General features: G+C 47.2%; 1 protein-coding gene across 1 annotated transcript in view; it reads right to left on the bottom strand.

Annotated features, from left to right (window-relative positions):
- Positions 1 to 26,137, bottom strand: part of NOP53 (NOP53 ribosome biogenesis factor) — a 259,858-nt gene that overhangs the window by 27,964 nt on the left and 205,757 nt on the right. The window contains exon 12 of the mRNA XM_069644371.1: positions 19,019 to 19,075. Coding sequence (XP_069500472.1) covers positions 19,019 to 19,075 — 57 coding nt within the window. The remainder of the gene's footprint in view (positions 1 to 19,018; positions 19,076 to 26,137) is intronic.

Below are 26,137 nucleotides of genomic sequence, written 5' to 3'. Positions count from 1 at the left end.
TCCAGTCACCAAGCTAACCTGTTCTTCAAAGTGCGTGGTGTGAGCGCATCCCATGCGGTACAACCTTCCCAGCTTGTGTTCAGGGCCAAGGCAGCGGAGGCAAAGAACGTGGGGGTCGGACGTAGGGAAGAATCCCTCGCTGACTGGACACCCGCTGAAGCCCGATTACATCAACATGCGCCGGGGAGGAGCGTGGCGCCAGAGGACGGACAACCTGATTGAGACCAAATAACAGAAGACAAACGACTGTAGCCAGGGAACAGAGCGTGGAAGGCTGAAGCCATACCCAGGAGCGCTGGTGAAAGTGGGAAGATGATTTTTTCTGGTGAAAAAGGTTTTGTCTCCTGTCCCTAGCGAGGGACACCCATGCAGTATGGAGGAAAGGGGAAGGGACGTTGGAGTAAAAAAACCATCATGAATAGGACTATGGAGAAAGGCCTGCTTCTAATAGGAGGACTTCCCTCCAGGGAAGCAAAGAATACAGTAGGGTGGTGGGTTACTGGAAAGTAAGCCCATAGATCCCATCAAAGAAGACCATGAGTGGTTGGAGGTTTTTCAGGATGTGTGGCCCTTCCTCCTACAGTTGGTGTGCAACATTACCCTGGTGGTTTATCCTAATGGCAGGATACCACCAGAGTGGTCCAACGCATTTTCTTGCTGGACCAAGATGGGGGTGTTGGGTAGAATTCTCATTTTTGTGCTAATACCCTTCAACCGTAGAGACCCCAAGCTCTTGTGCTGGACTTTAGGACTTTTTAATTTTAACCCTTGAGTGAGTGAAACCATTCACGCTCTTGTGTTATTTGACCTGATTTGGATTATGTTTTCCCACTGTTTTTGGAGTCTGACAAACTCCATAGCATCTGCTTTCTGTATGGTGACATACAGCACCTTCAGTGCAGTGTTACAGAAATCATTTTAGATTGAAAATGACTTTACTTACCTTTTCTGTTTTTAGGTCCCGCACAATCCATCTTATGTGTAGAGCCAGGGAGGGGTGTTTGGGGGGGGTCATTTGATTTTGATGTTACCTAGTAGCCCCTTATCCTACATTCTCATGTAGCATGTTAATTGCCTTTTTAAAGAATTCTTATTTAAAAACTGAAGCTAAATAAGTAACTATTTATAACTAAAACCTTGGTTACTTGTATTTACCAATTTCAATTGTACAGCTCTACAGCTCACATGTACTCCTCTTGAGGCCTGGCTGCTCAGTCACACTACTAACTGGTCTAGTACAGACCTATACCAAAATGTGGGTTGCCCAATACCAAGCAGATAAGTGTTCTGTATCACACGTCTGAGGGCCCCTGCGGCGGTACTTAGGTCGTCGGCAGCTACAGACTCTTTTCGGTTCAGCGTCACTTTGCTGTTTCAGCACTTTGCAAACAGCACAGTGGCGGTTCTTGGCTACTGTTTGGACTCTTTGCTCCCTCGGTCCTGCACTCTGGTGAAGGGACTCTGGATCTGGAGGTCCTGCTTCAGGATGGTCCTTAGGAGTCTCGTGGAGCTCCTAGCCAGATTTGTTCCACGGCAGACGTTGCACTCTTCTAGGTAAACTCGACCCCTGGTATTGGGCTCTCCCAGCAATGAAGAAGCACAGCCAGTCAGGGATGGTGGTCCAGTGGAGTTTGTCTCTGGGTTAGTTGGTCTCATTAACCCAAGGGGAGAAGTCCCTCCGCCCAGAGCTTCTCTGTCGAGGTGAAAAATGAGTTCAGCACAGCAGCAGGGCTTTACCTGGCAATTCAAAGGTCCAGGAGGTTGCAGCAAGCTTTGTCGGGTGCTTCTCCCAGTGGTCGACTACCTGTAGTCCTAAAACCTTCATCTTTTAAGCAGATTTCTCTCATTCATGCACAGCCTAGGCTGTCAATCACACAGCAAGGTGGCCGTCATCGAGGACAGCCAGACGGCCAATCAGGACTAGATGCATTCAGGCATTCATAGAGACAAAGGCTAGGGGAGTTTCGGAATCCTCCCCTCACATCCCGTCCTTCCAGACACACTGGAGCAAGAGGCGGGCTTCATGGATGAAGCCCGCCAAAGGCAAGACAAACAAAGGGCTCGAATAGGTCTGAACGCAAAAAATAAAATGCAAGAAAGACCTCACAAACAGAAAAAGGCAAAAAAAAGACGGGCAATTTTGGCAAAATGGTCACCCATGGGTGCTGTACTGCAGCTGAGGGTTCAGCCTGCGGTAGAAAAGCACAAAGGTAGAAAAAATTAAACCACCGCCACCAGCCATTTAAAGTAGTGAGGGCAACATTAAAGTGTTACATGAGAATGTAGGATAAGGGGATACCAAGTAACCCCCTAGCACTACACATAAGATGGTGTGTGCTGGACCTACAAAGAGAAAGGGTAAGTAAAGTCAATTTCACTTTACCATTCTTGGGAACTGTATTTCAGCATGGTTGGGCAAGACTGAATGCAGTAACCATGTGGGAGACTACACCAGCCTTGTCCTCTTGGTAATGGGTAACCCAACTATTGGTATAGGTCTGTACTACACACGTTGGTAGAGTGACTGAGCAGCCAGACTTATCTCAAGAGGGGTCAATGTGAGATCTAGGGTTGCAACAGAGTTTCACAGTGACAAGCATCCAAATGTTTCTTGATTAAAGAATTATTTATTAATTTTGCAGTCAGTTTGAATAAGCCTTCTTTAGAAGCGAGCAAATCTGTAACACTTAAACATGCTTCAAAAATAAACTCAGTTTCAATAAATCAGTAGATACCCATTTGGGATGGCACACCGACACTTCCTACACCCTCAGCTGACTTAAATACCTAGGGCACTGTGGACAGATATCACTGGTACATTTAGGGCATGTTAGGCAAAGGTTGAATGCAGTACCCTCTGGGAACACTAGAAGCAACTATGACTACAGGTATAGGTAACCCAACCTTTGTTATAAGCTTGTACTACACAGTTTTGGTAGCGTGTTGAGCAGCCAGGCTTATTTCAAGAGGGGAAATGTGAGCAGTAGTGGAGTTACAAATATTCACAGTTACAGGTATTCAAATAAACTCTTACACTAAGGTTTCTTGCATAAACAATTAATAATTTATATCAGTCAGTTATAAAGCCTTATTCAGAAGGGAGCAATAGAATAGTAACAAATATATTTCAATACTGTACACTCTGAGTTTCTAAATCAGATAATACCCTTTTGGGATGGCCCACAGACAACCTACACCCACAAATGACTTCAGTAACAAGGGTGCTGTGGACATTAATATCTTACTGTTGGCATTCAAAACACTTAAAAAGTTGGTAAAAGGCAAAGTTTATTAGAACACAAGAAATTACAAATATTCATAAGCAGAGTAAATACTTTCAGATAGCACTTAGAAGAGTCATTCAATTAAAATAGGCTAAGCCAAAGTCAATGGGCAAAAGTTTTTGTATAGGATGCAGCACTTCTGGTAAGCAAATGGAAAAGTCTTTGTTCTTTTTATCAACGACTCCCAAGAACTTGTGCAATCAAATGTTGGGCCACAAGCTGATTAGACTTGTGAGTTGCAGAAGTTACAAGCACTTCCACAGTAAGAGGTCATTTCTCTTAGACTTGTTTTACAGTACCTTGGTAAAGAAGAAAAAGATGCATCTGAAGACTGTTCCTGTACAGCTCTGCAGATCTCACTGTTGCTGGGCCTCAGACGTGGGGAGAAGAGGGAGGTCGTCTGGGGACTCCTGCACTGCACTGGCACCGTCAAAACTACCAACCGGCAAACTTCACTTTCAGTGGCTGCCTCGCGTTTCAGCTCCTTGGGTTTCAGCAAATAGCAATAAGCGTGGTTCCTGACTGTCAAGGTGGCCTTTCCTCACATCTGAAGTCCCGCACTCGACTGAGGGGGGTCAGGCTTGGTCAGTCCTGCTTCTTGCTAGTCCAGAGGATCTTCCAAATGTTTTAGGCCAGCTTACAAGCAATGCACACAATCTGGTGTCCCTCTCCCTGGCTCTAAGGTTTCCTGCAGCAACTGAGGAAATTCAACCAGCTCCGAGATGGGTGTCCAGGTGGCTTACTTGGGAGTTGATTGGTCCCACCAACTCAAAAAGGAGAAGTCGTCCTTGCAGGGCTTCTCTGTCGATGCGAACTTGGCAAGTAGACACTGCAGCAGGGCTTCACCAGGCAAACCAATGGTCCAGGAGTTCCAGCAGGCGCCTTCTTTGGTTCCTTCGTCCAGTGGTCAACTCTGCCTTCCAAGCCAAAAGACTCCTTTTATTCAGTTCTCTCCTTTATTCCAGCTTAGCTGTCACTCACCTAGCAGGGTGGCTGTCCTTGCCGGACAGTCAGCCAGCCAATCACCACAGAGTGCATTTGGGTCTCTTAGGAGACTAAGCATGGAGAGGTGTGGCCACCTCCCTCACTTCCTGCCTAACCCAGACACTCTGGAGCCAGGAGGCGGGTTTCACTGCAGAAGCCACCAAAGGCGAAACGAACAAAGACCAAACCTGGTTTGGCGCGCAGAGAAAAACTCGAAGGACCTTTCCACAAAGAAATAGCGAAAAAAGAAGTCCGGGGACCATTTTAACAAAGGAGGCTCAGCACCATTTTGAAAAACATGGCTCATGCGATTTAACGTTACCGGAGCTGCGAACAGTTCATGGTCGGGGTAAATCATGGTAGTTCATTACAAAACCACTGCCACCAGCCATTCTGAGAGGAAAGTGTGACAAATGCTACATGAGTAACTAGACACAGGGGATACTAAGTAACCCCTACAGCACTCTATTGTAAAATAGGGTGTGCTGGTCTAGAATTTTACAGGACTAAGTGAAGTCAATTTCACCTCACTGCTCTGGGAAACAGTGGATCCCAGAGAAGGTATTTAAACCCTGGGAAATCTGGAAGACTTGCCCTGTGGAACTGCACTGAAGGTGCTTTGTGACAATTACAAAAGATGATGCCCATGGAGTTGGTTAGACTCCACAACCAAAAAGAAACTGTATAAAATCACATTAAAATACATGAGACTGGGAGAAAAAGGGGCCACACTTTCAAGGTAAAAAAATCAAGTCCTCAAAATCCAGCAAAGTTGCTGGGGGTCTCTAATGTGGAGTGAATTAATACATTTTTGAGAATTCTCCCCAACAGGAAGGAACAAGAAAGGACAAGAAACACTAAAATGGTGAAAAAAGACGACAGGGGCCATGTTGGTAAGATGAGCACCCTTAGGTGCCTTTACTGCAGCTGTACACACAGCCCACGGTAAAGTTGTTAATGTTAAAGGATATTTGTACCACACGCTCACCACCGGAGTGGTCCCCTGGAGCTCTGGCGGCTCTGAAAGAGGAAGGGAGGGCGAGTTAGTGGGAGGAAGCTGGAAAAGTGCAAGAAAGCAGTGATGTGCTGTTGGCGGCCTCAGACTGGTGGGTCCATTGGATTTCGTTGCTTGACCTGAGGAGTCTCGTTGGCTAGTAGATTGTTATTTTCTTTTGTAGGAATTCTCCTCCTTGTCCAGAGATGGCCCTGTGCGCTATGCACATTGTTTTGAAGGTGATGCAATGTTTTACTGGGAGCCAGTGTAGTGTTTTTAGGGCAGAAGTGATGTGGTCTCTTATAGATAGATTGAGGAGTAGTCTGGCTGCTGAGTTTTGGATCGGTTGTAGTTTCTTCAGGAGGTTTTCTGGTACTCCGAGGTAGATGCTGTTTGCATAGTCGATTCTTGACATGATGAGGGCGACGATAGTGAGTGTTTTGTGCGGAAGGAGAGGAAAGGTAGTATTCTTCTTGCCGTGTGGAGGAGGAAGAAACATTTGACTGTTGCATTTATTTGTGTTTCTAAGCTTAGGGTGTTGTCCATCAGGACTCCCAGATTTTTTACTACCTTAGATGGTGATGGTGCGGTTCCCATTTCCGTTGGCCACGGGATGGCGGTTTCGTTCTCTTGGTCATTGGATATAATCATGATTTCAGTTTTTCCTGGGTTGATTTTCAGGTTGTTGACATTCATCCAGTTGAAGACTTCTTTTAGGCAGTCGATTAGGGTTGAATGATTGGGGTGGGCGTCTTTGATTTTGTAGATGATTTGAGTATCATTTGCGTAGTTGTAGCATGTAATGTATTTTTTGAAGATTATGATAACTGGGGTCTGGTAGATGTTGAAGTAAAGTGGTGATAGTGAGGATCCTTTTGGCACTCCATAGTCGTTAACTCGTGGGGTGGATTTGAAAGTTTTAATCCATACGGTTTCAGTTCCGTCTGCTAGGAATGATTTAGTCCAGCGTAGTGCTGTGTCTGTAATGCCTATGTCTTCTAGTCTTTTGGTTAGGGTGTCATGGCTAACTATGTCGAAGGCTGTATAGAGGTCAGCAGAATAAGGGCTGAGGTTGTGTTCGAGTCTGCGTTCGTTGTTAGGTCGTCCCAAATGGATAGTAGTGCCATTTCCGTTCCTCTTGCGGGTCTGAAACAGACTGGCGCGTGGTCTAGCAGGTGGTGTTTTTCTATGTGTTCTTGGGTTAGTTTGTATACATAGGTTTTGCCGGGTAGGGGATGTTTGAGATCTGTCTCTAGATGGAGAAGTCTTCTACGTCGACACTTGTGTTTTTTAGAAGTGGTTGGATATGACAATGCATTACTTACCGTAAAAGCACTTCTGATGGTTGTATCTGCTTAGATTCACATGCTGTGCATAGTCCGACATCCAGTGGTCACTGCAGAGTATTGCATTTTGTTTTCGTAGTAGAAAAGGGGACGTCGACAAGGCGTGTCTGTAACACCATCCTATAGTGACGTGCATTGTACCCACAATCCCTCACAAGTCGAGGTCCCTCTGTTTTTGTATTTTTTCTGCCCCGAGGGAGCCTATTAGACGTGAGTGAGTACAGAAAAGAGAGATAAAGGATGTCTATGTTCCTTCCATCCGAGCGGGGAGGAAGGGTGGGCGCATGTGAATCTAAGCAGATACTGTAAAAGCATTTCTGATGGTTGTAAGTATGCATTGTCTTCTGATGTTTGTTAATCTGCTTAGAATCACATGCTGAGCATAGACTAGCAAGCAGTACACGGAGTTGGAGGTGGGTTGTGAGAAAGAACAGTAGAAAAAAGATGTCTTAATACTGCTTGTCCCACCTGGGAATCAGATCTAGTGTGGGCATCTAGACAGTGTTTTGTAAAGGTGTGTACAGAACTCCAGGTTGCTGCTTTGCAAATAGACTCAAGAGGGACATTTGCAATGAATGCTATGGAAGCCCCAGTGACACAAGTAGAATGTGCTCTCGGCTTGAAGGGTAGCTCTCTTTGCAAGAGTGTAACAGAGTGATGCATTGGCCAATACATCTAGATATAGTGGATTTTGAAACTGCATCTCCTTCTCTTCCTGCTGCCACTGAGACAAAGAACTGATTAGTCTTTCTCAGAGGTCTAGTTCTTTCCATATAAAACATGACGGCTCTGCACACATCGAGTGTATGCAGGTACCTTTGAAGGGTTTTGAAAGAACGTTGGTAGTTCTATTGACTGGTTGACATGGAATTTTGAAATAAATTTTGGTGCAAACCTAGGATGTGTGCGTAGAACCACCTTATCTTGTGAACTGTAACAAAGGGGTCTAGTATAGAGAGCGCTTGTAGTTCACTCACTCTCCGAATGGAGGTGATCGCTATTTAGAAAGCAGTCTTAAGCGTGAGGTCCTTAAGGGATGCCTTGTGCATGGGTTCAAACGGTGAGCCCATAAGCCTGGTAAGTACCACGTTTAGGTCCCATCCGTGAGCTGGCTTGGCTATAGGAGGGTGTATTCTCTTTACTCCCGCCATGAAGGCTTTTATAACTGGGACTTTCCACCATGACACTGAGTTGAGAAGTGGTGTATGCAGAAAGTGCAGCTAGATGAACTTTAATAGAATTAAAGACCAATCCCGAGTCTAATAAGTGAGTCGGGTAAAGAACAATATATGTGGGGGAGCAGTCAATGGGTTTGATGCTCTTATTTCTACACCAGATGACGAATCTCTCCCATTTGCTAGAATAGCAGTAACGAGTGCAAGGTTTTCTAGCCTCCTTAAGAATGTCCATGCATCTTTGAGGGAGCTGTAAGTGTCCAAATTATATGACCTCAGGAACCAGGGTGCTAAATTCATGGTCTGTGGGCATGGGTGTATCGTCTTGCCCCTGTCCTGTGACAGCATGTTGTACGGGCAGGGTAGTCTCACCGGTGGAGACAGACATCTCCATCAGGTGAGCGAACCATGGCCATCGGGCCCACATAGGGGCCACTAGTATCATGGTGACTGGTTTTTTGTTGAGAAGGGGAGTCAGGGGGGAGCGTAAACAAATTTCCCTGACCATGTTATCTAGAGACTGTTCCCCTTGGATCGGTTCTGGGGGTACCTGGAGGCATAATCTTGGCATTGGGAGTTCCCCAGAGTTGCAAACTGATCTATTTCTGGGAACCCCCATTGTGTGAAAACGTCGAAGACTATGTCTTCTCTTAACCGCCATTCGTACTCTGCTGGTAGAGGGAAGTCATTGCTGAGTTTGTCTGCTAGCAGATTGAGTTCCCCTGGTACATGTTGTGACAACAGGAACATGTGTTTGAGAGCCCACTTCCAGATGTTCTGGGACAGCTTGGACAGTCCTGGAGAGTGCATGCCCCCTTGCTTGTTCAGGTAGTACATGGCTGTGGTGCTGTCTGTGAGGACCATCACTGTCTTCCCTTGCAGGTGTGCCTGGAAAGCCTTCAGTGCCTTGAAGGCCGCTAGCAGTTCCAGCAAGTTTGTGTTTGGACGCTACACCCGGAGTCCAATCTCCATGTGCAGTTTGATGGGATAGGTGAGCCCCCCCCCCCATCCTGTGAGGGATGCGTCTGTGGTTAGAGTGGCTTCCACTGCGGGGGTGGCGAATGGTTTCCCCATTACCAGGTTTTCCTTCGACCACCACCGTAGCGAGAGAACCAAGGCCTGCGAGACCACCACTAGATCGTCCCATTGTCTGCTGGCCTGACACCACTGGCTGTTGAGCCACTCTTGCATTGGACGCATGCGCAGGCGCGTGGGGTACCAAATATATACATGACGCCATCATTCCTAGTAATCGCATTGCTTTGCTTACCGTCACCTCTCGACCGGCCACATATTGAGGGATCTGAAACAGCATATTTTGGACCCTCTCGGAGGGGAAGACGAGGCCGTCCTTTGTTCAAATTAGAGCCCTAGGATTTGTTTGATCTGGCTGGGGTCTAGGCTGGACTTCTCATTGATGGAGAAGCCCAATTGGAACAAAAGGTCGACAGTCTTTTGGGTATTTGAGAAGCATGTCTTGGAAGAATCCACTGTTATGAGCCAATCGTCGAGGTAAGGGTATACTGGGATGGACAACCTGCGCAGGTGGGCCGCTGTCACTGCCAGTACCTTTGTGAATACCCTCGGCGCTGACGCTATGCCGAAAGGTAGCACTCTGAACTGGTAGTGTTTGCCCTCTATCATGAACTGGCAACATTAAAATATGAAGGTATGCATCTTTCATGCCCAGTGTCGTCATGTAATCTCCCGGTGAAAGTAGGGGGATTACTTCCTGTAGGGTCACCATGCGGAATTTGAGGTTTGACAAATTTGTTCGCTGGGCGCAGATCTAGTACAGGGCGCATGGTTAAGTCCTTTTTGGGAACAAGGAAGTACACTGAATAATACCTTCCGTTATCTGTGATAGAGGCACGACCTCTATTGCTCCTTTTAGTAGCAGCTGTTCCACTTCTTGAAGGATAGCGAGGTGCTCCAGTGATAAACGTCGTCCCCTAGGGGGTCCGAGTGAATTCTATGCAGTAACCGCAGGCTATGGTTGACAATACCCAGCGGTCTGATGTTATTCCCTCCCATGCTGGTAGGAAAGATGTTAACCGGCCCCAGACTGGCGATGCATGGGAGGGGACCCGAACCTTCGGGTCATTTGGTGTTGGTAGCCGGGGATCCTCTGGGAGTGGGACCCTGAGCGCTACCCTTGCCAAGGCGTTGTCCTCTGAGTTTATTGGACACTGGTTCCCTGAGTAGAGGACCAGTTGCCTGCAGTGTACTGCTGTTGCTGTTGCTGACGTTGGCCTCGAAAAAAGCATTTGTTGCCGAATCCTCGCTTATTGGGAGGCCTTGAGATTTGGTCTAATGTCTTTAGGGTGTGGAAATCCTTCTTCGCAGTCTCCAGTGCGTCATCCACTGCTTTCCCAAAGAGGTTAGAATCCTCTATTGGTTTATTAATGAGCGACTCCTGGGTTTCTGGCTTAAAACCGGAATTGCGGAGCCAGACATGACGCTTCAGGAGTATTCCCTGGACTAAAGAACGGCCAGCCGTTTCTGCGGCATCGAGAGTGTTTTTAATGATGCTCTGGTTAACCAGAGTTCCTTCTGTTACCGTGGTTAATAAGCGAGTTCTTAAGGGCTCAGGGACTTCCTAGAGGTCCTGCCGTAATTTTCCCCATTGGGCACCAGCATAACTTGCCAGTAGGGTATTATTTTCAATTCTGGTTGAAAAAGCTGCCGAGGCTGTAATTCTTTTACGCGGGGCGTAGAGTTTCTTTCCTTCTTTGTCTGGGGGTGCTTAGCTGGTTGATAGCGGAACCCCTGCTCTTTTCCTTGTGGTAGTTACCACCAAGGAGTCTGGAATTGAGTGACCCTTAATGTATAATGGGTCTGAAGGAGAGGAAGTAAACAGTTTTTCAATTCTTGGATTGACCCATCTGACCAGTGCAGGTGTAGACAGCGATGGGGTGATTCATCTCTTAACGGAGGTGAGGAGGGGAATGGTTTGACTAGTGCGAGGTTTTTCTTTAATGATTCTTTCTACAAAATCAGTATCGGGAGTAATTTCCCCAATTTCAATCTCAAAGTGCCCTGCTGCCTTCCGTAGTAGCGCGTTGAAAGTGGGTTGATCATCTATTGGTGATGGATTCCTGACCGGTGTGGTCTGAGGAGAGGGAAGGTTTAGGATCTCAGGGTCTGTAGACTGTTGGTGACTGCCAAGGCTGTGAGCCACCTTCATCTGGGTCTTCCTCGAAGCCCCCCCCCCACCTATGTCAAGGTTTCCCTCAAAACCTTCTTCGAGGTTCTGTTGGTCTTCACTACCCAAGAAGTCCTTGTCCTCTTCTTCAATGAGGTCATAAGTATTAGATTCCTCTTGAAGGGGGTTAAATAGTCTAGGATATTTTGCCCTAGGGTCCTCATGAAGTACCCCTCTTGGGAGTTTTATGTTCAGGAGTGGACATAAATCTATCCAGTTTAACCATACACGATTGGAATCTCTCAAAAGTCCAATGTGGTAACACAAAACGGTATAGAGGCGAAAAAGGAGGCTGTTCTGCCTGTAGCCATCTTGATCTGTCTTCTTTCGACAGCCTTCTTTCGTCGGTGGGAGCGGTCCCTGCCTCCCTTCCGTCATTCTCGGCGTTTCCCTGGCCTTGTGAGCGGTTTTCGGTGTATCACTCGCCATCCGTTTCTGGCCATCCGTGGAAACTATACGCGCCAAGCGCTCGACGATTAATTTCTCCGTTGAGGGTTCGTCTGGCATTGTGCTGGGCGGTGCTGAATCTTTTTTGGTGAGGATAGCACTCTTACGAGGTGCATCGCCAGGTGTTTTGGTGGTAGCGCCCTTGTCTGCAGGTAGACCCAGTCGCTAGTCACGGCTGCGGTGGCAGGGAGGGCTTGCGACCCTTACGGTCAGTGGAGGACGCCGGTGGGTCCGGCGTCTCCGTTGGCAATATGGCTTTCTTCATCTTTGACGAAGAAGTGCTGTGGGTTGTGTGTTTATGCCTGCTGTGTTCGTCAGTGTCGACGGGGTGTTCATCCCCCATAAGTAGGGTGTGAGACGACCTTGTCGGGGCCGGGGACAGACGCTGAGGAGCGGGTATGCTCCCTAGAGAAGTCTACAACTTCCGAAACGGAGGTCGGGTTATCACGATCCTCGTCGCACTCGGCGGCGGCGGGTGAGGAATCAGCTCTAGACAGAGCGTAGGCTGCCCACCTCTTGACCCTGCGGTCCTTTAAAGTTTTCGGGCAAAGGAGTTTACAGGCCGCACAGCCTTCCTCGTTGTGGTCGAGGGGTAAGCAACAGTTACACCGCTTGTGCTCGTCTTTGCATGTGAATTTGCCCTTACAGCATGGGCAAAATCTAAACGGAGTCCTCTCCATAGCTGAGGATATAGATACAAGTGGTAACCCCGAAAGAAAGGGGGTGGGGGGAGAAGAGAAAGGCATTCTTAGAAATAGAAGAAATGTCCCACAACCCCACTCTCCTTACTGTATTAAGACGGCGAGGCCAGGCCACGTGTTCGGCAGCGCCAAAGGATCTCCTCCGTCTAAGTCACCACCGTCGAAGTTGTTACTCGGCGGTGAAACAGCTTCGACGTCGAAGGAGGGATCGAGTGTAATGTAGAATATTAAATAACGACAAAAGGGTTGAGTAAATGTTTTTGCAATTTCTCTTGAGGAGCTCCGCATTAAGGCGACCAATATCTGGGCGGAAAAAAACAATCTGAGGGACCTCGACGCGTGAGGGATTGTGGGTACAATGCATGTCACTATAGGGATAGTGTTAGACACGCCTTGTCGACGTCCCCTTTTCGACTACGAAAACAAAATGCAATACTCTGCAGTGACCACTGGATGTCGGACTATGCACAGCATGTGATTCTAAGCAGATTAACAAACATCAGAAATGCTGATTTGAAAGCCCTTGGTACAGTTCCTGTTGCTAGTGATAGATTTAGAAGGTTTCTGTAATATTCTGCTGGCGCTCCTTGTGCGAGGATTGATTTGTAGATGTCCGGGAGACAGGGATCCATGGGTGAACGAGCTTTCTTGCTGCGTTTTACCAGCATTGCAAATGCCTCCGATGATATTTCAGGAACGTTTTTGAGTTTGTGCTTCGGTTCGGAGTTAGGTTCGTTTGGTTGTATGTTGTGATTGGTTGGTCTCTGTTGAATGGTTTGTCGGATGTCATGGATTATTTTTTTGATTTTTTTTAAGTGGTCTTCCAGATCGTTGCATAGTCTGAGGGGGTTGGTGTGTTATCGATTTCTTTAATGATGTTAAACATTTCTTTGTGTGTTGTGGCATTGGTGATTCTGTCATCATAATGCCTTCTCTTTGCCTTTTGAATTTCCTTCTTGTATGCACAGATTTGTTTCTGGAACAGTGTTTTTTTGTCTGGGTTGCATTCTTTCCTCCTTTCCAGTTCCATCTTTTTGTTTTCCTTTTTCATGGTGCTTAATAGTGGGGTAAACCATTTTGCAGTTGCTCTTTTTTGATGGGGTGAATGGTTTTTCTTGGGTGATCTTGTCAATTGTACTTGCAATCCATTTGTGTAATAGCTCCGCTTTCCCGTCTAGGTCAGCTAGCTCTAGTTCCGTAGTTGAGGGTTTGGTTAGCTCCAGTTGTTCGAATAGATTGCTTTGACGTCCTTCTAGTTTCATTTTGTAGTGGTTGCGGGTTTGGGAGGTTGGATACAGACTCGAGTGGGCAGTGAGATCACAAATGCGATGATGAGATGGCGCTCGACAGCATTTGTATCGCCGGTGCCGTGGTGATGAGTTTTTCCTTGGCAAAAATTGCTTCCAGGGTGTGTCCTGCCAAGTGGGTTGCCCCTTTTAATAGTTGTCGTAGTTTCATGGTAGTGAGTTGTTCAATCAGTGAGTTTTGGGAGTTGGCGTGACTGTCTTCGAACCAGATGACGTCCCCCCGGATGATTAGGTGTTCATGGTTAATGGCTATGTTGGTGATGGCGTCTATGTAGTTGTCGACGAAGGCTGCATCATATGTCAGAGGTCTGTACACCAAGATGAATGTGATTTTGGTTTTTGGGCTCGCTGTTAAGTGTATAACCATTGTTTCGCAGTGAGGATGTTGAGTGGTTTGTCCGTTTTTATTTTCAGGTGTTCTTTGAATGCTATTGGGATGCCGCCTCCTTTTCTGTTTTTCCTGTTTTTTTGTAGGCATTTGAAGTTGGGTGGAAGGCAGCTTTGGTGTGTGATTTTGTAGTTGTCGTCCAGCCATGTTTCTGTGATGAATAGGATGTCAATGCCATTATCATCGAGTAGGTTGAAGATCTCTGTACAGTGTTTTGACATGGATCTTGTGTTCATTAGATTGCAGTGGAGTTTGGAGGTGTAGTTTGGTTTGGCTTTTCTGGTTAGTGTCTTCTTCCGAATTTGTTGAGTTGTAGGTTTTAGGGTGTCAGCGTCTTCAAATAGTTCTTGGTTTTGTCTTGGGTTTTTGTTTTCATCGGCTTCATCTTCCAGGAGTTGTGGTCGTTGATTGGATCTTCTTGCTTTGGTGATGTACGGTGTTATCGCATCAGTCGTTTGTTGTTTCTGTTGTTCATCCTTCTTCTGCATGCTTTTGTTAGGTTGTTTAATGTTGCTGCTTCTAGCGGTGGGTTGGTATGGTCGGGTGGCCAGTTGTCTGAGGTATGGAGTCAAGTAGAGGGATTTGTCTCTTCTCTCAGTGTTGGTTCAATATTTGTTCCTGTCTGTGGGGGTGTGTTCTGTAGTTGTGGTTCTTTTTTGCAGTTCCAGAGTTTCTTCTTCTTCTCTTTTTCTTTCCCTCAGGATGAATCGTTTGCGCAGCATTATAAGGTTCAGAGTGGTTTAGTCTTCGTTTGTTTGCTGCTGTCCAAAGTGTGCCAAATTAATAGAAGGTATCACTGGCACCAGCCATTGAAGGTAAGCTTGTCCATGTAACAGAATTGTTACCGTTACAGTGTGAAAGGGCATACAGTGCATCTCCCCAGCACTCCACATAAGGTACAGATCCTATCTACCCTTGGGAACTGTAGTTCTCTAAGGGTTAGCAAAAGAAAGTTAAAAGGTGAGCCCCTAGGGCAACCCGGCAACAATAGGCACTTAATTGCCAATAAGTTAAAGAGGATAACTTTAAAAAGACACCATGGACAGTGAAAACATTACACCCATAAAAAGAGTTAAAGATTCTGTGTGTGGGGAAAAAAGTTCCCACTCACTGAGGTATTAAGGAAAAATCTCACTAATCAAGCAAAAAGTTCTGGGGTCGACACAGGTCAGGAAGATTAACCAGTTCTGTGAAAATCTTACCCAACACCTTTCCTTCACATGGCCCGAACCTCCAGCAGCAGCTGAGGACGTGGTTCTCTTGCCGGGCCACCAGTGGTATTTGGGGACACTTCAGTTGAAATTCCAAGGTGTGTCCGTGGGCGAGAGCGTCCAGCAACCAACAGGTGGTGGAGATGGTCTTCCACGCGCTGAAGAAGTTTGCCAGCCGGCCTCACACTGGGGTGCCCCAGTGGGGGCACAACACCACAGCCGGTTCAACCATGTTTGGACGTCAAAGGGCGCCCTTGGGGAACTTTGGCGACGACGACGTTGTCGTCCTCCGAAGGCCTTGGAGCGGCCCCTGTTGGTCAACTGGGTCGAAGAGCGGGAGTAGTTGGCGGTAAGAAGAGGAGCCCCCACCAAACCCCTTGGAGGATCCTGGGGACTTGCCACCTGAGGTCAGAAAGGATGGCTTCAGTTGTTTAAGTGCCCAAAGCATGTGCCGTCTCCGTCTTCATGGCTTGGAGAGACTCATCCACAGCCTTCCCGAACAAATTGTCGTCAAAGGGCATGTCCAGCACCTTCGTCTGAACGTCCTGCCGAAAGTTGGTGGCCTTGAAGCAGCCACCACAATGACGGCAAAAGCCGTTTGCCCATTAGGTGGAAATCCACGCCGGCAGGTCAGTAGCCACCGTGATGGCATGGTCCGACGCCACTTCGCCTTCCTGCAGAATTTCCAGTGCTTCCGACCTCTTGTCGCCTGGAAGTCCATGATGGGAGCGATCTTGAACCACAACTCCCGGTTGTAGCGAGCCGCGAGGGCGTTGGCGTCCTTGAAGGTAGTCACTGCAGAATAGATGACCCGTCGTCCCATAGCATCTAACTTCTTGCCCTCGCTGTCTGGAGGGGTGGAAGCCACCGAGGCAGAGCCACCCAAGGGCTTCTTCCTGGCCGCCGCAGACACCACAGAGTCTGGAGAAGGCTGGGCCCGTAAGCACTTGGCCGTGGAGTCAGGCACCCTGTACTTCTTCTCAAGGTGATCTCTCTTCACCGGGGCTGTGGAAGGGTTCTTCATTAGAGACAAACCTTCGTCCCAAATGACATCCAGGAGTGGGACCGAGAGGATGGTCTTCCTCTTCGCCGATATAAGGTCAGTCTCATCCCTCAGGGGGCAACTGGGGCGAAGGACGGCAAGGAGGTGGAGGGTGTACTATACTTCTTCGTGGGGAGTCAGCTGCTGGTGGCGCCGCGGGCGGGGCTGCAAGTGCAATAGGCATCCATGTCTGAATCTCAGGCCAGAGTATGCAGTGCCGAGAGGATGTCCGAGAGGTGTCTAGGAGGTACCTGAGGTGGGGGTGGCAGCTGAGGTACAGGCAGAATAGGCAGCTGGGGCAATGGCTGTGAGCCCAGGCCCCCGTCGCAATGCTGCTTTTGCTTGATGGTGTCCTCGCCGTCATAGCCTTCGTCAGCGCACTCATCGTAGGGCCTGCTACCTACGTTACCCTCCTCCTGGATGATTTGCAGATTGGTGAGCTCCTCCTCAGAGGAGATATCTGTACCGTGGAGCACCACCGCACCACCCCCGCCCCCTTCTTTGCTTCCAGTGGTGAAGGTCTCGGGGAGATGACGGGCATCTTCTTCTCTGCGGTCTTCTCAATGGGTCGGTACGCAACCTCCCTCCTGGGAGGGACACCCTGGCCTTAGAAGTCGCGCTCTGCGGAACCGCCACAGCGGCCTTCGCCAGACACTGCCACCCGCTTGGTGCAAGGATGGGCCTTCGCCGGGTGCACCTGGGCCTTCACGGTTAGGGTCGGAGCCTTGTCCTGTTTGGCCTTCTCGTTATGGGGAGGGTCCGAGACCCGCTCCCCCTTGGACCTTTCCTTGAGTTTGCCTGGATGATCAGACTTCCTCTTGGCCGAAGATCCTGAGCGTTGACTGGAGATGGAGGCTGGAGACTTCTAACGTGCCCTGGCCACCGAGGAGGCTGTCGCAACGGTGCTCCAGTTGACAGTGGACTCGCGGTGCTTCGCCTTCTGTTGGACCCCGCGGGAGGGGTGCCCCCAAAGGTCTTCGAAGCCCGCTCAGCCTTCTTGAAACTGGGAGAGGCATGCTGCTGGGACCCACCCAGAGCAGGGGCCTTGGCCTGTAGTCACTCGTGCAGCTGCCTGTGCCGATCCTTCATCGTGCGAGGGGCTAACTCCTGGCAAAACGCACAATCCTCCTTGTGCGCCGGGTACAGGCAGTAAAGGCACTCTGAATGCTTGTCCGAAAAAACATTTGGCAAGCCACAGCAGGAGCAAATCCTGAACACGGGAGTTGAATCCTCCCACCCCCCAACCCCCGCCGACATGGTCCATGCGGCGTAGGCCTGAGAATCTTCTGGAAGCCTCCACAAAGAAACTCAACGAAATCCACCCTTGAGGGGCACTGAAGAATCCGAAAACGGGTCCCCGTTAATCGGAAGTTTGATCGATGGAGCACAAGGCCCGATTGACTGAAAAAAATGAGAGTAAACTCTTTCAAAAAAACAACGCAGGAAAAGCTCAAGAGCTGAACACAAGGACTCCCAGCACTTGAAAGTGCAGTTAAAATCTGAAGATGGCTGCCAGAGGAGGGGCTTAGGTAGAGGGCAGTCATTGGCTGGGGGCATTATGACCAGTGTTAGGAGAAAGAGTTCAGAAATGAAACAAACTTATTTTTTTTTTATTGAGGATTCCCCAGCCTGACAGGGAATATTCATGAGCATGTGAATCCATGCCAGACCCCGTGCTGGAGAACCGTTATCCCAAAAGTAGTTATAGGTTAGAAAATGTGTGCCACTATTCTGGAAAGTATATTGTCCAGTTGATATTGCTATGTGATTTCCTGCTGAGCGTCACAGTACAACTGAAAGTGCCTACTACCCTGGTATTACTGAAAGTAATCTAAAATTAACTTGTTTGGACTTCCCTGGAATTCCTGTTCGGTGTTCCAAATAAGGTTATATGATTTGGTCTGTGTACCTTCAAGCATAGGGTTGTGTTTTTAGAATTGCGGTTATATATATAAAGTGATAGTACTAACTTCCCCAAAGATTAATCTCGGTCTACTTGTATTTAAATAAATCATTTATGTTTACAATATAGCATTTCAGTGTTTCCTTGGACCATTTGTTTCTTTGTACTGATTCTACAGCCCTCTCTGCCTCCTAAAATAAGCCTGGCTGCTTTGTCTACACTACCATATAACTCAGGTGGTTCAGCCTTATGCTACTAGTGGGGTCTTGTACTGCCTCAGTTGAATTTACTAAACCCTTAATTGGATTTCAGGAAGACTGTCCCAACGGTATGCATGTGTATCACCATCACTCCTCACTGCAGCGGCCTTCAATACAACAATAACATTATCAAAGAAAATGTACTTTCTGCTACAAACAGTTAAAATGAAGGCAAGCTCCAAGTCCCGGAACAAATTTTGCAGGATATCAAATGGCCTGAAAATATCCAATCAACAGCCAACTTGACATTAAACCAACCTTCTGCTCGGATAATAAACATTTTTGGTTTTGAAAGTCCTTTCTTGAACACAAAACCTCATAAAAGCCAGTAACAATGGATCACAAGTATGTGCAGTACACCAGAACCAGCAATACATTAACATCTAATGACACAGAAGGAATCATTCCAAAATCAAACACCTCCGTCTGTGCTCAAATTCCACTAGTTTAATGGACGATCTGATTTTGTATATAGAGGAATAGCAATAGTCATAATCCTACATTATGAAAATATGCTCCAAGTAAGCTGCTGCCAGAACTACCAGTCCGATACCTTGCAAGCACCCAGAGGTAGACACTGGAGGCAAACAATCTCTAAAATATGGGTCCAGTCGAATCACATATGCCTGCACACATCCATGCTCAAAGACTGTTTTCATTCAGAAAAAAGTTCAATTTATAAACAAATAGTGCTATACAAAAAAAAGACTGAGGTAGATGGGCTTTACCCCACCAGAGGGGTAATTATTTCCTAAAATGTCGGCAACTCACGTAACTTCGCGGAATGCTCGCTTCTCCACGTATTTCACCTTGTGCTTCCGTTTGAACCTGTCAACGAAAAGAGATGTCATGTCAAGTTTTATACCTTTGCACGCTAAACCTCATACTGCATCTATTTACTAAGTGCTCATTTCATTTTTTTTGCAAAAGGCCAACTTAGTAAATTGTAGGGGCTACGGGCATCGAAGGTTAGGATTCAAGTACCAATGAGAAGTGTTGGTTGGGATTACTACAAAGACGAGGCCAAAGGCATTCAAAAGAGCATTTATATTTGAGGAACAGATGTCCATTCTGATCAGAAATGATATCCAATAACATTTATAGATGGCAAAACATTACCCAGAGCCAGTTTATAAGGGAGTGAATGAAGAAGCAGATAGATTATGGACAGAGCAAAACAACCTCTGTAAGTCGCCCATGTATTTTTGTGTTTAACGTTAACATATGGGGCAAGAGCTTCCAATCAAAGAGCAATAGTGTACAAATATAAATTGCGTGGTTACATGGCACTTGTGAGTTGTGTGGTCAGTCAGGGAGGATGGTGGCGCTGGTTGGGGAGGCTCCCTCACTGATATGCAAGTGAAGTGTAAGCCAAGCTTCGAAGAGATCCAAAGTTGTGCTGGCTTTTATTGTGATAGCCAACGGGTTCTAATGGAACACGGGAGGAGAAATAAAAAAACGCGAGGTGGCAACGGGAGGCAGAAGGGGATGTTGGTTAGTGAAGCAGAGTTCAGGAAGGAGCGCAGGGAAAGAGATGGTGAGAAGCTAGAGCTAGTCAGCCAGGAAGTGAGGAGCAAGACCATCGATGGGTGTGTAGACTAGGAGAAAGAACTTGAAAAAGCAAGCAAGCAGCATGGTCTTGGTAGGTGTTAGGCAAAGCTTGTATGCAGTGCCCTCTGGGAACACTACACACAACTATGACTACAGGTCTAAGCAAACCAACCTTTGGTATAAGACTGTACTACACCGTTTTGGTAGCGTGTTGAACAGCCAGGCTCATCTCACGAGGGGAATGTGAGCAGTAATGATGTTACACAGAGGTTTACAATCTTCAATTTGAGTGGCTGTTTCGCGTTTCAGCAACCGCACTGGGGGGGCGGGGGGGGGTGAGGTCAGGCTCAGTCGGTCCGACGTTGTGGGAGTCCGGAGGACCTTCCAAACGCTTTTGGCAAGCTTACACGTAACGCACACAATCTGGTGTCCCTCTCCCTGACTCTACAGTTTCCTGCAGCACTCTGCAGAAATGCAACCAGCTCCCTTTATTCAGTTCTCTCCCATTCATTACAGCCTAACTGCCACACACCCAGCAGGGTAGCTGTCCTTGACGGACAGCCAGCCAATTACAGAGTGCATTTGGGTCTCCTAGAAGACCAAGCACAGGGAGTTTCGGGCACCTCCCACACTTCCTGCTTCCCCCAGACACTCTGGAGCCAGAGGCGGGTTTTACCCCCAAAGCACGCCAAAGGTGCATGTACAAAGAGACCAAACCTGGTTTGGTGCGCCGAGAAAAACTCTAGAAGGACCTTTCCACAAAGACATCGCGAAAAAAGAAGATCGGGGAACATTTTAGCAACGATGGCTGGGCACCATCTTGAGAAACATGGCTCCCCGGAGCTACGAATAGTTTGCGGTCGGGATAAATCATGTTCATTTGTTGTAAAACCACTGCCACCACCCATTCTGAGAGGAAAGGATAACATTTCACTGTTACATGAGTATCTAGACATAGGGGATACTAGGTAACCCCTCCAGCACTCTATAGGAAGATCGGTTGTGCTAGGTCTAGAAATTGACAGGACTAAGTGAATTAAATTTCACTCCACTGTTCTGGGAAACAGTAGTTTATCTGAGGTAACAAGCCTGAAAAGCTTCCCTGTGTCGCTGCACTGAGGGTGCTGTGTGGCACAAATGAAAAAGATGATGCATATGGAGTTGGTTAGTCTCCATAACCAAAGGAAACAAAGGTAAAACACATCATAATACATGAGAGGGGGAAAAAGGGTGTCACACTCTCCAGGTAAAAAAAAAAAATCAAGTCCTCAAAATCCAGCAAAGTTGCTGGGGGTCTCTGAGGAAGAGGGAATTCGCATATTTTTGAGAATTCTCCCAAGCAGTAGGTAAAAGTGGGGTAAGATCTCGGAAGGTTGTGGCTAAAGAAATAGAGGACAGTCTATAGAAAGTCTGGGGTAAAGAGTAAGACCAAGGAGTAGGTATGAGCAGTAGTCTAGTTTTCTTCATACAAGAGTGGAGATTAGAGTGTTCGTAGAGTAGTAACTAAATTGACACATTTTCCCAATGTTGATATGTGCAATACGAGCAGCAGAGGCAGTGATGTTGAAATGTTGCAGTTAGAGATGGCCCTGAGCGAAGGAAGTAGTTGAGGTGGGAAGGAGCTTGAGAGAATGGTACGGACAGCATTACAGGCTGGGAGAAATGGAACTTCCCGAGCACAGAGAAGTGGTTTCAGGCTGACAAAAGCCCAATCTTGTAATACAGGTATTCTGTGACAAAAGATGACTGTCTCCTCTTAAACATGCAAGAGCCAAGAGGGATAGTTGTGCGATGCCTCGGGTCTTCGAGGCAACAAAGAGCCTCCAGTTTGTGAATGGAGTTCAAAAAAGGGACCCAGCCAGGTAAAATGGTTTCCACCAATTGGAGCCATTTTACACAAGAAAAGGCCCCCACCAGTCTACTCCCATGACTAAGAGGTGGGTACCCTCTTATGAACACGAAGGGCATACCCAAGAATTAGGAATGTTGAGGACTCTTGAGGCAGAGGCCATAAAAACAGACACGCTGAACAGATTGGGGATACCAGGTGTAAGGGCGCTGTGGCTGACAAATTGTGGCTGTGTGTAAAGATAAAGTATCAGCTGCAGACTATGGAACTCTAGGATAACCCTGCCTAGTGTAAAGTACAGGTAGCAAGATTGTGTTAAGTGCATGCGACGATAGTGATAGTATTAAAGAGCAATTAATGTAACGTTCCAGACCAACAAAAAAATGTTTGAAAACGGACACACTCAGTGAGGATTTGGATTAAGCTTGGCTGAAAGTGGAAAAATTAAAAGCAAGCCTGAAATCCAGAAAAAAAGCACAGGAGCCTACAACATGAGGTAAAAATTGGTCTTTCTGCTTAAAACTGACCCAGGGATTAGCAGGCCCCCTGAAGATACTTATGTAGCGGCATCACAGAAAACGTGGAATAGGTTCGACACTGTAGGGATCATAGGAATGTACATTAAAAGATTTTACAAGGAGTAAGCAAATGAACAAATGTGGTAATGTTCGATAATGCCTGCTAACTGGGAGTGCACAATGACAGAAGGAGCTGGCTTCTCACCCGTGAGAACCAGATTGTCCACCTGAAGAGGAAAAGCATGCTTTAGTCAAAAGCACGCAGGCACTGAACGATAGCCTTGCTGCAACGTGTTGGATTAACGTTTACACAACAATCTCAGCCCGCTGATTCACTTAAACGACCCCTCTGGATATGAAGAGGAGTTTACAGCCAATTCCATGCCTGTTGACCGGTCTGGTAACCCTTGAATGCACTAGCCATGGGCAGAATTTGATAGCACACAAACACAAGGGACCCAATCAAATGTATTTATTTGAATTTGTGCACGCAGACAGCCCGGGGCGCTTGTTACAGAAGGAGTCTTAGTTGCAGGAGTAATACAATTACATTTCTTTATACAGACAAGTAGTATATACAATGCATTCAAGGATTAGTTGAAGAGCGGTTTTTAGTTTTTTCGGGAAGGCAGGGAGGGAGTTCTCCGAGAGCTGTGGGGAGCGAATTCCAGAGTTTGGCGGCTATCTAGGGGAAGCCGATCCCGCCTGCTTTGGACCTATTGATATGGGGAGTGTACAGTTGGTTGGAATAGCAGGTTCTAATGGGGGATGTAGATTTTTCGATGGTCTTCGACAGTTATGACAGGGCTGTGTGGGTGAGGCATGTGTGTGAGGGTGAGAATTTTGAAAGTAATGCGTTCTTTAACAGGGAGCCAGTGTGCTGCCTGCCTGGTGTGAGAAATATGGTCTATTTTAGTACTTAATGCTGTTCGTAGAGCGTTGTTTGGAGTCAGTTTAGATTTTTGGCAGAAGTTCTGGCTAGGAGGGCATTGTCTAATTAGGCCCCAATAGTTGCTCTAGCTATTGAAAGACAGCTAGGCTTGGATAACGGGGTGGCAATTGCTGCAGGTCAGGGATGAGGTGGGCATTTTCTCCACAGCTACAGATCAGGAATGATGCTTTGGCAAAGAAGAAGCAAAGTTAATTCAAAGATGCCAAATAGTGGGCAGTGCAGCTGCTTCAGGCCCAGGAATGAGAGAACCACATGATACAGGTAATAATCAAGGGATGTAGCAAAGCCAGGGGTGCCACTAGACAAACCTCAGGGAGTGGGGAGCTATCCCATCAAATGCTGAGAGAAGGGCTAACTTCAAAGATGGGTGAGAGGGGACAAACTTACTTTGTGGGGCCGTCTTCGCCATGATAGGTGTTAGGAAAGATTTCTCTTTACTGCACCTTTCCTTCAATCTTCATTAAATCCCAAAAATGTTTGCTTTTATTTTTGATTCTGACCGGCTCTTTTTGCAGTGCAGTCAAGACTGAAGCTTCACTACACTGGCTTTTGCTCATATGTTATGGGGAAACTGACATGTCCTTCAGGCTGTCAGTACTGGGAAGACAATGTATTACTTACCGTAAAAACATTTCTGATGGTTGTATCTGCTTAGATTCACATGCTGTGCATAGTCCGACATCCAGTGGTCACTGCGGAGTATTGCATTTTGTTTTTCGTAGTCGAAAAGGGGACGTCGACAAGGCGTGTCTGTAACACTATCCCTATAGTGACGTGCGGTGTACCCACAATCCCTCACGCTTCGAAGTCCCTCTGTTTGTATTTCTTCTGCCCCGAGAGAGCCTTCTAGACTTGAGAGTACAGAAAAGATATAAAAAGATGTCTATGTTCCTTCCATCCGAGCGGGGAGGAAGGGTGGGCGTATGTGAATCTAAGCAGATACAACCATCAGAAATGCTTTTACGGTAAGTAATGCATTGTCTTCTGATGTTTGTTAATCTGCTTAGAATCACATGCTGTGCATAGACTAGCGAGCAGTACCCGGAGTTGGAGGTGGGTTGTGAGAAGGAACAGTAGAGAAAAGATGTCTTAATACTGCTTGTCCCACCTAGGAATCAGATCTAGAGTGGGCATCTAGACAGTAGTGTCTTGTAAAGGTGTGTACAGAACTCCAGGTTGCCGCTTTGCAAATGGACTCAAGGGGAACATTTGCAATGAATGCTATGGATGCCCCAGTGCCTCGAGTAGTGTGCTCTTGGCTTGAAGAGTAGTTCTCTCTTAGCAAGAGAAAAACAGAGTGATGCATTGAACAATCCATCTAGATATAGTGGACTTTGAGACTGCATCCCCTTCTCGTCCTGCTGCCACCGAGACAAAGAACGGATTAGTCTTTCTCAGTGGTCTAGTTCTTTCCATATAAAACATGACAGCTCTGCACACATCAAGTGTATGCCGGCTTTTTTCTCCCAAATTTGAAGGGTTTTGAAAGAACGTTGGTAGTTCTATTGACTGGTTAACACAGAATTTCGAGATGAATTTCGGTGCAAACCTCGGGTGTGTGCGTAGAACCACATTATCTTTGTGAACCGTTACAAAGGGGTCTAGAACAGAAAGAGCCTGTAGTTCACTTACTCTCCTAATGGAGGTGATAGCTATTAGGAAGGCAGTTTTAAGAGTGAGGTCTTTAAGAGTTGCCTTGTGCATGGGTTCAAAGGGTGAGCCCATGACCTGGTAAGTACCACATTTAGGTCCCGACCCGGGAGCTGGGTTTGCTATCTGAGGGTGTATTCTCTTTACCCCCTCCATAAAGGCTTTAATAACTGGGACTTTCCACCATGACACTTTAAGTTGGGATGTGGTGTATGCAGAAAGTGACGCTAGGTGGACTTTAATAGAATTGAATACTAGACCCGAGTCCAGTAAATGGGTCAGGTACAGAACAATGTGTGTGGGAGAGCAGTCAACAGGGTTGATGTTTCTTCCTCTATACAAGATGACAAATCTCTTCCATTTGCTAGAATAACAGTGACAAGTGTTAGGCTTTCTAGCCTCCCTGAGGATGTCCATGCATCTCTGTGGGAGTTGTAAATGTCCAAATTCTATGATCTCAGGAGCCAGGCTGCTAAGTTCATGGTCTGAGGGCATGGATGCAGTGTCCTGCCCTTGTCCTGTGACAGCATGTTGTACGGGCAAGGAAGTTTCACTGGAGGCGATAGAGACATCTCCATCAGGTGAGCGAACCATGGCTACCGGGCCTACATAGGGGCCACTAGTATCATGGTAACTTGTTCCTGGTGCATCTTGTGCACAATCCTGTTGAGAAGGGGAGTCTGGGGGGGAAAAGCGTAAACAAATTTCCCTGACCATGGAATCGATAGACCGTTCCCCTTGGATTGGTTCTGGGGGTACCTGGACGCATAATCTTGGCATTGAGAGTTCTCCAGAGTTGCGAACGGGTCTATTTCTGGGAACCCCTATTGTGTGAAAACGTCGAAGAACGAGGTCTTCGTGTAAACGCCATTCGTACTCTGAGGGCAGAGGGAAGTCTCTGCTGAGTTAGTCTGCTAGCAGATTTAGTTCCCCTGGTACATGTTGTGACAGTAGGAACATGTGTCTGAGAGCCCACTTCCAGATGTTCTGGGACAGCTTGGACAGTCCTGGAGAGTGAGTGCCCCCTTGTTTGTTGAGGTAGTACATGGCTGTGGTGCTGTCCGCGAGGACCATCACTGTCTTCCCTTGTAGGTGTGCATGGAAGGCTTTTAGTGCCTTCAACACAGCCAGTAGCTCCAGTAAGTTTATGTGCTTGGATGCTACTCTCGGAGTCCAAACTCTGTGAGCAGTCTGATGGGATAGGTGAGCCCCCCATCCTGTGAGGGATGCGTCTGTGGTTAGAGTGGCTTCCACTGCGGGGGTGGCAAATGGTTTTCCTATTACCAGGTTTTCCTTCGACCACCACCGTAGTGAGAGAACCAAGGCCTGCGAGACCACCACTAGATTGTCCCATTGTCCGCTGGCCTGAC

This window comes from Ambystoma mexicanum, chromosome 2p, assembly GCF_040938575.1.
Source record: "Ambystoma mexicanum isolate Mex_15411 chromosome 2p, UKY_AmexF1_1, whole genome shotgun sequence".
In the NCBI taxonomy this organism is placed as follows: Eukaryota; Metazoa; Chordata; class Amphibia; order Caudata; family Ambystomatidae; genus Ambystoma; species Ambystoma mexicanum.
Note: the sequence above shows the minus strand (reverse complement) of the source record. Positions and strands in the feature narration are given on the sequence as shown.